The 12,530-nt window shown below is 55.8% G+C and overlaps 4 protein-coding genes across 4 annotated transcripts; 2 read left to right on the plus strand and 2 right to left on the minus strand.

Moving 5' to 3' along the window:
- Positions 1 to 2,702: 2,702 nt before the first annotated feature.
- GUITHDRAFT_58574 (hypothetical protein) lies at positions 2,703 to 3,113 on the minus strand (the record flags this gene model as incomplete). Its single annotated transcript, XM_005841295.1, has 1 exon — positions 2,703 to 3,113. A coding segment is annotated over one exon (411 nt), but the record flags the coding sequence as incomplete, so codon positions are not given.
- Positions 3,114 to 4,246: 1,133 nt separating this feature from the next.
- On the plus strand, positions 4,247 to 6,169 carry GUITHDRAFT_99855 (hypothetical protein; the record flags this gene model as incomplete). Its single annotated transcript, XM_005841296.1, has 4 exons — positions 4,247 to 4,429; positions 4,559 to 5,452; positions 5,532 to 5,621; positions 5,666 to 6,169. 4 exons carry the CDS (start codon positions 4,247 to 4,249, stop codon positions 6,167 to 6,169), a joined length of 1,671 nt encoding a protein of 556 aa, XP_005841353.1.
- Positions 6,170 to 7,268: 1,099 nt separating this feature from the next.
- On the plus strand, positions 7,269 to 9,215 carry GUITHDRAFT_99856 (hypothetical protein; the record flags this gene model as incomplete). Its single annotated transcript, XM_005841297.1, has 6 exons — positions 7,269 to 7,640; positions 7,910 to 8,018; positions 8,063 to 8,444; positions 8,489 to 8,693; positions 8,852 to 9,004; positions 9,147 to 9,215. 6 exons carry the CDS (start codon positions 7,269 to 7,271, stop codon positions 9,213 to 9,215), a joined length of 1,290 nt encoding a protein of 429 aa, XP_005841354.1.
- A 116-nt stretch (positions 9,216 to 9,331) lies between these two features.
- GUITHDRAFT_99857 (hypothetical protein) lies at positions 9,332 to 12,530 on the minus strand (the record flags this gene model as incomplete). The annotated part of the gene is made up of 7 exons (XM_005841298.1): positions 9,332 to 9,484; positions 9,532 to 9,612; positions 9,702 to 10,490; positions 10,541 to 10,614; positions 10,661 to 10,889; positions 11,000 to 11,104; positions 11,157 to 12,530. The coding sequence occupies 7 exons, from the start codon at positions 12,528 to 12,530 to the stop codon at positions 9,332 to 9,334; spliced, it is 2,805 nt and encodes a 934-aa protein (XP_005841355.1).

Consider the following 12,530-nt stretch of genomic DNA (forward strand, 5'->3'; position numbering starts at 1 on the left):
CCCGTGTTCCACGTCGTTTTGAGTTTGCCACACGTTTTGCTCGTAACATGGCTTACGCTGAGAGAGATAGGGGGAGGAGGAGGAGGAGGAGAAAGAGGAGGAAGAGGAGGAGGAGGAGGAAGAAGAAGAGGATGGCACGAAGATTTGACCAAGAAACGATTCAGCACGCTGGAGCTCAGTGACGATATCTCTCTAGGAAAGGAATGGAGTCAATAGAGGGCAAGCAAGAAGAAGAGGAGAAGAGGAAAGGGGAACGAGGACAGGGGAGAGGGGAGACAGGAGTGAGGAAAACATCACGAATGAATTCAAGGAGGGGTCTGAGCAGTGTGTAGGAGCAGAGACAATCAGAATCAGCAAGCAGGTAGCTATAGCCCGCGAGAGGTAGGAGAGAAGCAGCAACGGAGGAGCAACAGAGATATTACCTGCGATCCCATGTACCCCAGCACTTCTTCAGTGATATCCTTCTCCTCCTCCCCTGCATCCGCCTGGGAGGTCGGGAGGTCATCCCATGCTGAAACAAGTTGAATGCCGTAGAGCTCGCCAGCAGGCAGGTCTAGCCGCACCAGCAGCTCGCACGTGCTCCTTCTCCTCACTCGCGCAGGGACGAGATGGGACTGGCCAGTAGCTCGAGCATAGATCCAGTCCGTCCTTCCTCCTGCCCTCGAGCAATTCTTGCGCGAAACGAGGAAACTCAACCTCCCCTTCCCTGCTCCCTCCCCTCCCCCTCCCCTCGCAGGCTCCAGCTGCAGCTGCGAGATGCGATACTTGCTTGAGGAAGAGAGCTGGAGGACGGAGGAGAAGGGGGCAGAACTTGGCCCTGTCCTCTCCTCGACTTGTAGAGACACCAGGGTCCGCAACCAGGAGGGGATCAGGTAGAAGATCGATTTCTCTGCTTGCCTGCAGAACATCCTGGCGACTCGATTGATCCACTGTCGCTTCCTCTGTTCCTCATCCTTGTATGCAACTCGGTCAAGAGATGATGAGTCTGACTGGGCCGTTTCTGCCTGCCTGTCATGACAGGATGAAAAGTTCTCCTGGAACCACCACCGTCGCCCTCCAGCATGAGCAAGCACAACTTCCACAGAGACGTTCGTCTCCTCCACAGAACACCCCGGGAACCAGAGGGTCACGTTGGCGTCCATCTCGGGGGAGGGGAAGAAGTCGTAACGGACTGAAAACGCTCCTTGAGCCAGCGAGATCTGAAACTGCTCCATGTCCTTGAGCCCCGAGACATCCAAAGACAAGAGGTTATGGGAAACTTTCATTCCAGCCCTCGTCTGCTCCATCAGCTGCGTGCTTGAAGAGCAGGAGGTGCGATTTACATCTGAGTTGTTAAGGGACAATTTCCGTATGTACAGATGATGGGCGGATAGTTCACAAGTTGCGAGGTTGTCGTGGAACATGACGGTGACCAGTTCGACCCTGTTGAGGCCAAACTTCAAACCATCCGATGACAGTGAGAGATTCCCTTCACAGGATCGCAGGAGCTCCTGGCCGTTGACCAGGACTATCCCACAAACGTCGAGCCCAGCATCTCCTGCTCTGTCGTCAGGCCTCGACCTGTCAAGTTTCCAATTCATCGTTATCGTCTCGTCGGGGAATGTCAATGTTCCATTGGCAGGGCTGATGATTGCGATTGCAACGTCTTCAGTCGGTTCTGGGCATCTTTCAAGGGGCAAGGGACGTGACAGCGAGCAGTCCAAGACAAGTCTTGCAACGTCCGACTTGCATCGTCCGACGTCAACGTGAGAATGTTTCAGGAACTTGTGAGAGTTGGCAACGGCCCTCCTGGTCACCGAGTTGATCCAACGGGTAGCCGCCACGTCCACTGCCACTCCCTCCACCCACATCGCTCTAGCAAGCTCCCGGTCCTCCATCTCCTGCGGTACACTGACGATCATCCTCCCCGCGCACATTCTCCTCAAGCTGTGGGCCGTCGGCTGCATCTTCTCCCTCATCGCAGGAGCGAGGAAGGCAACGAACACGTTGCCGCGAGGCAGCACGTCAAGGAGCTCCTCCAGACGCGATGCGCTGCCGCGAACGAACAAGGAGGAAGAGAGAAGCTCTGAAAGGTCCTCCTCGTCTACCCCCGTCACCTGCAGCCCTCTGCTGTGCATGTAGCAGGTGTAGTACCCTGTCCCCGGATTGACGTCCACTGTCGGGAGCCCGTTGTCGAACAGTCGCATCATCGCTTCTGCCAGGTGCGGGCACTCATCAAAGTATGGCTTTGACTGCGCGAGGATAGTTGAGGCGATCGGAAAAGAATTCTTGAAAGGCGCAGACGACTCCAAGAACGCACAGTCTGTCATATTCGCCTCACCATCTTCCGAGGTGGAGGATGTAGAGGAGGAAGAGGAGGAAGAGGAGGAAGAGGAGGAAGAGGAGGAAGAGGAGGAAGAGGAGGTCAGGTTCATCCTCTTCCTCAGTCGCCAGAGGAATCTGTCGCGCAACCGAGTGTCCATCACCTCTGCAGCCTCCAGAATGCGCATGTGCCCTCGGAGAGGGTCGAGCTTGTGGTCAGCGAGCGACTTGGTCCTGTAGTGGTTGTAGTACATGTCCTCCTCGTGCACGTCCAGGTGCCGAGCCATGTCGTCCTTGACATCAACAGCGTGGATGCTCGGGAGGTAGACGTAGTTCCCTCCGGGCTTGAACCAAACCTTGTGCTGCGGGTTGGTGGGCCAGGAGGTCGACAAGTTCCGCAGGATGTAGTTCTCGACCACAAGGCCCTGCGGCATCTCCTCGTGCCCAGAGGTCCCAAACATCATGGCAGAGAAGCGGAGGACGACAAGGTCATGCTCGAAGTAGCTGAGCAGCCAGTCGATGGAGTCGCTGCGTACCGGAACAAGGAATTCATCCACGTCCATCAGCCCGAGCCAGCTCGTCAGGTGGCCGTAGCGATGCGTGCAGTGCGTGTGGGCCTCTCGTTGGGGGTAGCCCGGGAAGCTCCAGTTGTGCACTGTCACGATGCCTTCCTCAACGTATCGGGCCAGTATCTCCCTCGTGTCATCCTTGCTCCCGTGATCGTACAGGAAGAAGTGGTTCACCCCGATCATGCGTGAGTACTCTATCCACTCCTCCAGGTACCTTGCCTCGTCCCGGATAATGCAGCAGAGTGAGGCAAACACCCGAGGAAGGGAAGGGACCCGGCACAGCGGCAGAGTCAGAGGATACACTTCCCTCCCGTCCTTGCCGCTGAACGAAACAGAAAACTCCAGGTCCTCCCCCACCAGACGAGAGAGAACGTCGTCAGGTAGAGCACAGTATGCCAGGTTGACGTTCTTCAGAGGGTCCATGACGAAATCCATTAACATCCAACTCTCCTTCTGACCACCTTTCCCCGCCATGGAGAAATTGCAGTAGCTGCCCTTGGGCTGCCCATCTTGCACCTGCCCTCTGTTGAAGTAGTAGGGGAAGAAGACAGAGTTTGCATACAGAAGAGGAGTGGTAGGAACCACCCACAGCTTCTCGTGCGGCCCAATGAGGAACACTCTCTTGAACGACACTGACACAACCACGTCGAACAGTATGATCTTCCCGTCAGCTGCATGGAGGACTTCTTTCAAGCAGGTGCTGCCTCGAGCATGGCCGAGCATGCACATGAGTAGGAGCACAATCACCGTGCATTGGTGAGCTACCATCCTGAATGCGGCCTCTACCCAAGTGCCAAGAGTCGCATTCCCGCCCATCCCGATTTCGCAGACCTATGGCATCCCTGATTCATACTTGGTTCAATCTGGGATGAGGAAAACTTTGCGATGCAATCATGTCAGAATCAGATGAGGTCGGTGGGATGGGAGGGCCTCGCAACCTCAGACTCCCCTTGCCGATGGAGTTGTGTACACAAAACGAACCAACAACAGTCATGGGGGCGATCGATCAAAGCAGCACCTTCAAGCTGCTCGACCTCGACCCTTGCCATGCCAATCCTGTGCATGTCAATATGCAGCTACGGATCCCGCTCATGGCCATTCCCTGCTCTCACCTCGCTCCTCTCCCCCTCCTGTCGTCCTACAACGGATCCCTCACCATGGATCAATCAATACTATCCCACCCCACCCTCTCTTTTATAACACTACCCCATAAATTACGCAGAAAATACACCCTCTTTTTTCCAGAAAAATATGACCCCCTACCCCCCATTCTGTGACCATCAGTGCGACACATGGTTATGAGAGGGGATGAGGACACCCTGAAAGTCACAACGGCTTGTAACCACTTGTAACTGTGTAACGAAGGCGCGGATGCCATGAAGGGGAGGAAACGGAGGGAGGAGGCGGTAGGAGGAGGGGTGGACGGGTGGGACGAGGACGAGGCTCTGGACGATGCAGATGCCGGGATGTCGATCCTTGGTACCCTTGTCTACGAGGAGGAGGGCGAGGCGAAGACGACCAAGGCGTACAAGAACCTGTTGAAGAACCCTGGGGAACAGGTATGTAGAGCCTGGTTGCTAGCACGCAGTACCACATCATGCGCTCCTTACACTCTGTTGGTCGACGCCTCCATTATCGTGCAATGATTCCGAATCCCCTTGTGTCGTACTCTGCTGACTCCCTTCCAGCAGCAGGAAGTCGCGGACACCGACCCGAAACGAAGATTCCATGGGGCGTTTACGGGAGGTTTTTCGGCCGGCTATTTCAACACGGTGGGGTCGAAAGAAGGATGGACTCCTTCCACGTTCGTGTCGTCGAGGTCCAACAGGGCCAAGTACAACCAGCAGAAGAAGGAAGACTTCATGGACGCCTCGGACCTGGCGGAGCAGGGCGATGGAAAGGATATACAGACGACCGAAGAGTTTGCTGGGCTGGGAGGGAGATCAGCAAAGCTGCCAACCAACATCCTTGTGCCGGATGAGCTTCTAGAGCCGACAAACGACTCCATCGGGCTGAAGCTCCTCCGAATCATGGGGTGGAAGGATGGGCAGGGGGTGGGTCCGAGGAAGCGGAAGAACAGGACGGAGGACGAGGAGGAGAAAGGAGGGGAGAATGAAGATGTACAGATCAGTCAGACCTACAAGGACTTCAAGTTCGCCCCCAAGGACGTGCAGATCTTTGAAGCAGATGTGAAGGGAAATTTCTATGGTCTGGGTTTCGACCCTCTAGCCGCCACCCCAGAGTTTGCTGGGCTGCTGAATGCGGCGAGCGCCAACTCGAGCAAGGAAGAGCCTCCGAGCAATCGCGTTATGCTGGGCTCGTTCCAGACGAAGAAGAAGCAGACTATGGACGAAGGGGCAGAAGGGATGGAGGAAGACGGTTGCTGCTATTCTGTTCGTTCTTGCGGAATGTTTGACGGGTTTGCAGATGGTGGTTGGAAGAGGGAGTACGACACGACGTTGGGAGAGGATGAGGGGGAGGATGAGGAGGAGGCCATGATGCATGCTATGCGACAGCCCAAGAAGAAAAGCAAGCAGGCGATGGAGAAGCCGAAGATCGCAATCCCTGCGTTCCAGTCGAAGGTGAGTCGAACTTGTCAGCGAGTATCCTGTTGCTGGAGTGTGTTTGCGAGGAGCTGACTTCGACCCTCCTCCTCCTCAGCTCGTCTGCTCAGATGGACGAAAGCCGATCCCTGGCTTCGAGCTCGCGACGGATCCGCCGAAGGAGAAGAAGCGCTACGACCCCCCTAAGGTCACTTCAACCTGCTCGCTCGCCTCGCTCATGCGCTTGCCTAGATCCCTGAGGGCTTCACGCCGCATCATGTCTGGCCGGAGCCGCTGAAGGGGATGGAGGACGCGCCCAAGACGGTGCCCAAGAGCTTTGAGGAGTGCAACAGCGAGCAGCTGTTCGCCCTCGCCAAGGGCAAGAGCTCGACCAAGGAGGAGGCGGTGCGGCACACTGCCAAATCGCGAGGAGAGATCCTTGGCGAGGCTCCACTTCCCTCCCGGAAGGAGGAGGATCTCCAGCAGACCTACGCACAGCGCGCAGCCTTCGCTATTGCGAGCAGCGCGATGAGCGAAGAGCACACGAGGAAAGTTCAGGCAATGCTCGGATCCAAGTTTGCGAGGTCAAGCGAGGCAGGAGAAGGAGGGGACAGCTCCTTCAAGCCCTTCAGCCATGACCCCGCCAAGCAAGCGAGATACGAGGCCTACCTCAAGGTCTCCTCACCCGCTCCCTGTCGTTGTCTTGACGAGTTGAGGATGACGAGAACGACTGCGATCAGGATACTTGTCTTTTGACTTGACGTGGGATGGGGTCGTTTGTTGCTTGATGTTTTGCTTGTTCGTGCTCGATACTCAATTCTCTGATGCTCATCTGTCGACTCATGTTTCATGCTTGTTCATGCATTCTTACCTGCTCTGCACAAACAGACTAGAGACCCTGCAGCTGCTGTTCTTGCAAGTCGAGCCGCAGGCTTGAAGCCTTGGGAAGTCGAGAGGGAGAGAGAAGAGTTCGAGAAATCTGCAGGTCTTCTTCTCATTATTGTCAAGAGCATTTTCCTTCTTGCTCTCCTTCTCTTCATCGTCCTCGTCATTTTCATCACAACTAAACCTCCTTGTTCGCTCCTTGTAGTCGCTTCCATTTTTTTTCTCTGACACTCCGTCTGACTCTAATTCTGCTCTAGCCATGTTTGCTCGCCCTGCATACGGAGACGAGAAGAAGGAAGGAGCAGGAGACAAGCAGGCTCCTTCCTCAGCTCTCGCCTCCCGTTTTGCTGGTCAGAGGACGGCGGAGGACGGAGACTCTGCCTTCTCTGCAGCGCGAGCAGGCATGTACGGCAGGCTGACACGGACAAGAGTAGAATGGCGACCAGATAAGGTCGCGCTCCTGCCCCTTCCACTGCCCCGTGCTGCTCCCTCCTCCTCCTCCTCCTTCTCCCCCTCCTCCTCCCCCTCCTCCCCCTCCTCCTCCCCCTCCTCCCATGCTTCCGTCTCTCGGCTTTCCTTTACGTTTTTTTTTCCTTTCTTCTTTCGTTTCTACTCCATGCCCTCCACTCATTTTCTCACTCCTCTCCTCCTCGCTTCCTCCTCTCCTCTTTCCACCCTCCTCCCTTTTCTCTTGACATTCCGCTTGTTCCTTCACAGATGGTCTGCCGGCGATTTAACGTCCCTGATCCCTTCTTCGGTCGCCCTCAACCTCTTGGGGGAACCAAGGAATCTACATCAAGGTCCTCCTCCTGCTGTTGCTTGCCTTCCCCTCAGTCCTCCCTCTCCGTCGGCACTCCCACGAACTATTTTGTGGTCCTGCTTTCCCCTCCCTCGTCCTCCTGCTGTTCTCACAGGCCTCTTGCTTCTTCCTCCGTGACCTCTTTCCCGCTCGTTCAGGTTAGGAAATGCCATGGAAAAACTTGACTTCTTGATCCCGGACGACGACGATGAGGACGATGAGGAGGAGGAGGGGAAAGAAGTTTCCAAGGACAGCAAGAAGGATGCGGAAGGAAAGAAGGAGGAGAAGAAGGAGGAAGAGAACAAGGTCGAACCGGCAACCGAGGCTCCGCTCACCTCTCGCCCTCCGGCCTCCGTCTTCAAGTCGATCTTCGATGACGACAGCGAGGACGAGGAGGACGAGGTGCCGGAGTCGGTGCAGCAAGGAACGGAAGAAGTCAAGGAGCAGGATGCTGCTGCCCCTTTGGCGGAGGAGGAGAAGATCAACACGCTGGACGGCATGTTGGAATTCTTCGCGAGTCAGGCGGCGAAGGAGAAAGAAAAAGTAAGACCGCTGTTCTTTGCCCTCCTATCCCCTCCTCGTCCCCCACCTCCTTCTCCCCGCCCCGTTCCCTCTCCTTCCCCCAACTCCTTCTCCCCGCCCCGTTCCCTCTCCTTCCCCCGATTCCTTCTCCTCGCCCCGTTCCCTCTCCTTCCCCCGATGCCTTCTCCCCCCGCTCCTTCCCCCTCCTTTCCTCCACATCCCCTTCCTATCCTGTTTCTCTACATTGCCTGGACGACCTCGCTTCCTGCTAAAGAATCGGATGTGAACAGGACAAGCCGAAGGACGAGGCATCAAAGGGAGGAGGGAAGAATTACAGGAGGAGGAGATGGGACGTCACCCCGGCGCAGGCAGAGGAGCAAGCAAAAAGCACGGATAGAGGTGAGGGAGATGAGAGTTGGGAGAGAAGTGATGGAAGTTTGCAGAGGAGGAGAAGAAAATCGAGAAAGTTCAGAATCAAGAGCCTTCGAAACCTCGAGCAGCAGCAGATGCTAGGCAGCTCGCACACAAGGCAACCAGCGACAAGATAAGGCCATATGAAGAGGAGGTAGACCGGGAGGAGGAGGAGGAGGAGGAGGAGGAAGACATCCGAACGAACAATTCGGCGAATGCGATGGCCATGCTTGAGGACGAGACCTCGAAGAAGGAGAGCGTGAAGGTGAAGGAACAAGAGGGGAGTGCAGGAAGCAAGAAGGAGGCATCGGACAAGGAGGAGGAGGAAGCAGCTGCGGTTCCGATCAACCCCGCGTTTCAGATCGATCCCTCCTCCTCTGTCCCCTACAAGGTCCTTGACTTGAAGGCGATGAGGTGAATGTGGGAGAGGGTCTAGTGGGAGGCTGATGCGACTTCAGGCAAGAGGAGGAGGACAAGGCGAAGGCGAAGGCGAAAGAGATGGAAGAGCAGGAGCAGGAGAAGGAGAAGGAGGAGGGGGCAAACGAGATTAGAGGTCGGAAGGACACTGCCGATGCGTTCGGAGAGATGATGGGAACGGACGACTACAAGGAAGGGATCGAACAAGCGAGGAAAAGAGCTATTGGGCAGAATGCCAAGTTTCAGGTAGTGCTCATGACAAGGTTGATGCTGCTCACTGAAAGTCCTTGCTCCTTCCTTTCTCTGCCCTGCCCTTCCATCCTCCTCCTCCTCCTCCTCCTCCTCCTCCTCCTCCTCCTCCTCCTCATCTCTCTTCTTTCAACTTCTCCCTCCTCTGTTTCCAGAACCTCATGGATCTTCCGGACATTTCGGATCTGCGAGGGAAGCTCAAGTCTCGTGCTCCTCAGCCCGTCACTCCTCCGGTCTCCGACAGCGACAGCGACTCCAGCAGCAGCTCCAACAAGAAGAGCAAGAAGAGCAAGAAGAGCAAGAAGAAGGTCAGGAGGAGGAAAGGAGGAGGATGGGCGGAGGGTGGGAGGAGTATGGGGGTTGGGAGCTGAGGAGTGAAGGAAGCAGAGGTCTGGGTAGAGACTGTTGAGGGGACGAGAGGTGGGGAGTTTGTGACATGAGCACGAGCAGGGGAAGAAAGACAAGAAAGACAAGAAGAAAGACGACAAGAAGAGCAAGAGCAAGCACAAGAAACGCTGATCTCTGATCTATCAACAACTGACCTCAACATCGATACCTTCGCGTCCCTCATCCATTCCTACTCCTCCTTAACCTCCTCTTCCACTACCACACGAATCGCCCGATCCTCCTCGCTTCTACATTTCTTGATCCTGCTGCAGTCCTGCTGTCCCGGTGGTGATGGGGATGCCCAGCCAAACGTCGTCCTCCCCCCAGATCATTGCCGGCCCCCTCCCACTCACGTCCTCCACGTGCACTTCTTCTCCCGCCTCTACCCGAGCCTTCGCCTCCTGCGTCGACCAGTCAGCCAGCGTGCTCTAAACAAGGGGTAGAAGACCTGCTCAGTTCGTAATGCCTTAGCCAGCAGCTCCTTCATCTCCTTTGAGTTCACTTTCCATTCCCTCTCCACCCATTCCCTCTGCAGCAATGTCAGCTCCTCTCCTCCCCGCCTCCCTCCATCCCGGCCTCGTCCTCTTCTCCTCCTGCCTTCCTCAATCTCCAGCTCACCTGATCCTCCGTCAGCGCCGCATGGCCGAAGGGGCATGCAGCCCCCTTGCTGCAGTTGCCACCGACGTGGAAGAACTTGCAAGGGATGCGAGAAAGGTCGTGCGAGAAGGAGCAGGCATCTCCTCTTGAGCAGTCTCCCCGCAGGAGAAACTTGCAGACGATCATTGGAGGTTCAGCCTGGTGCGAGAAAGGGCAGGCGTCCCCCTTGTTGCAACATCCTTTCAGCCAGAACGTGCAGTCAGCATCGATCTTCTTCCTCTTTCCCGCCCGTGAAGAGGTATGCCTGTCCTTGGTCCCCTGCCTCTTGTCTTTCCCGCTCCTCTTCATATTCGAACCATTCGGAGAGTTCAATCTCTGACTATGTCTCTCCTCCTTTCCATCCGATTTCCCATTCCCGTCGTTTGTTGGCGCTTTCTCCTTCTCCACTTCGTCCTCGTCCTCATCCTCGTCCTCGTCGATGCTCAGGGTTGGTTCATCTTCACTGTCCGTGTCGTCCTGATTCTGCCTTTGTTCCGAAGTCGGGCCGTCTTCCAACCTCCTGCTCTCCTCCCCGTGAGCGCTGATGGCTGCTGGGGCCTGCGGTCGGGGAGGAGCGTTGCCTTCAGTCGCAATGTCTTTAGCGAGGGTCTTATGCTTCTTCTCTTGACTGGCATGTACCTCTTTGATCTTAGCGATTTCGTTCCTCCCTGTCCTGTCGTTGATCACTCTCGACTCTATCAGGTCGTCGTCGTTCCCCCTCGAAGATCGCTTCCTCTTGTTCTGCACAAACGCCGCGCGCACGTTCACCGGCTGACAGGAACACAGTTATCCATCCCGTTGTAAGCACTACCCATTCTCACCTTCAAGCTCGACTGCATGACTTGAGGAGAACTGTTTCTGTTGTCTGCCGATGGCCTGTTTGCAGGCGACTGGCCTGCATGCAGCAGTCAGAAGGAGAGCAACTCCCCTCCGCTCGCTACCTTCCTCCGTACACAAGTTCAAGAAAGTCGCTGCTCGCCACCTGTTGGACCCGCGTACCATGTGGTGGGCCATAACTTCCATCACGGATCCCTTGCGGACTCTCTTCCAATCCTCAAGATCATGGCCGATGAAGATGCTCTTAGGAACATAGACGTCAGCTACCCCTGGGCTAGACTCCATCTTGATGAACGCCAGCTCCCTCCCCTCTCCTTGCTGGCTCTTTTCAACCTTGGAAACAACCTTCAAGGAGCGGCGAAGTCAGCAAAGGAGGCCTTGCACAGGACAGCACAGGCAAGGGAGGAAGGAGCTGCCACTGGGTAAGGGATCGTGAGACGTACCTTGCCCTTCAGTCGCTTCAAGTGCTCAGGGTTTTGACTCTGCAGGAGGACTGGACAATTCTGATGCCAGTGAGAGTCCTTCTTTCCACCTTCCTTCCCACAATGCTGCAAGACTAGCAATCAGTGGAGGAAAGGGAGAGGAAGACAAGGACACGACCTGACAGACGTAACCCTGCCCAGGAAACTCTCTGGATCTCCTCTTCTTCTTCGCCTGAGGGGATTTGCTGTATGAGCCTGTCTGTTGGTGCTCTGTGACCTCGAAGACCTTGAAGAAGTCAGCGCGAGAGATTTGATCTGATGCCTTGAAGGCGTCGTTCGTCATGTCGTTGAACAAGGCCTCTATCATCTCCTCGTCGTCGTCGTCAATCCCCAAGATCTCCCTTCCCTTGTCCTTGAGGAAAGCAAGAAACTGATCTCTGCTGATAGTTTCTTTGGAGTCAGAAATTAGGTTGAAGAGACGCTCCCAATCTAAAGGGCTTTCTGTGCAGGTTTCTTCATGGACTGCCGTAGGGCTCTCAGCCGGCTGCTCGCCCTGTTGCTCAGCAATTGGTTGATCTCCCTGTACATCTCCCGTAACTTCTTTACACGCCTCGTCAGCAGCCTTGGGGGTTGAAGGCTTCTGCCTACTATTTTGCATTTCAGGTGAGTTCAGGAATGAGGATAGTGCTGATATCTTAGCAGGCTGCCCTGTTCTCGATGGCAAGGAAGAGATGTCGCTGCCATTCCTCCCTTCTTGCTTTGCCTCTACCGTCGCTGTCACCCTTGTAGGACCTGTCGACAGTTTCACCGTAGGAAGTGCTGAGACGCCAACAGATGACACGCCTGAAGGTGACATGTTGGCATGTGACACGTTGGCAGGTGAGACGTTCGCAGGTGAGACGTTGGCAGGCGAGACGATCGCAGGTGGGAGGTTGGCAGGCGAGACGTTCGCAGGCGAGACGATAGCAGGTGGGAGGTTGGCAGGTGAGACGTTGGCAGGTAAGTTCTTGTGAGCAGAGCTGGCTCTGTTGTTGGATGTGGGAGTCTTGTATGGAGTGCTGGCCTTCCCTTCCTTCTGCCCAAGCGTGAGAGACTCGCGTCCCAAGGGCATGCTCGGTTGCTTTGAGGCAGGCGGCGTGTTTGAAACACTGCTCTCCGAGCTCTGCTCAATAGTCGGGCGGGGAGAGGAGCGGTTCTGAACAACGCTTTCACATGTCAACCCAGTCCACGACATCTTGCTTGGATCGTTCTTTCGTCGGAGGAACTTCTCACGCCAAGGAGAGGATGTTAAAGAAGAGGGCTCGCGCAGGGCAGATACCATGGCTCCTTGTACACCCCCAGCACACTCTAGGAGAGCTTGATACACGCGTAACACGCCCTTTCCCTTGCTCTCTTTCATTCTCAATCCCAACGCATCCAGATCCTCCTCGCTCCCGCCTCTCTGCAGCATCATCAAGAGCTCTTCCACCATGCTCGGGGGATATGCTGCACAGAGCTCCAGCATCTCCTGCATGTCCGCCCCCGCCGCTCCTGCTCGCCGCGCTTCCAACAT

Source organism: Guillardia theta, assembly GCF_000315625.1.
Source record: "Guillardia theta CCMP2712 unplaced genomic scaffold GUITHscaffold_3, whole genome shotgun sequence".
Lineage (NCBI taxonomy): Eukaryota > Cryptophyceae > Pyrenomonadales > Geminigeraceae > Guillardia > Guillardia theta.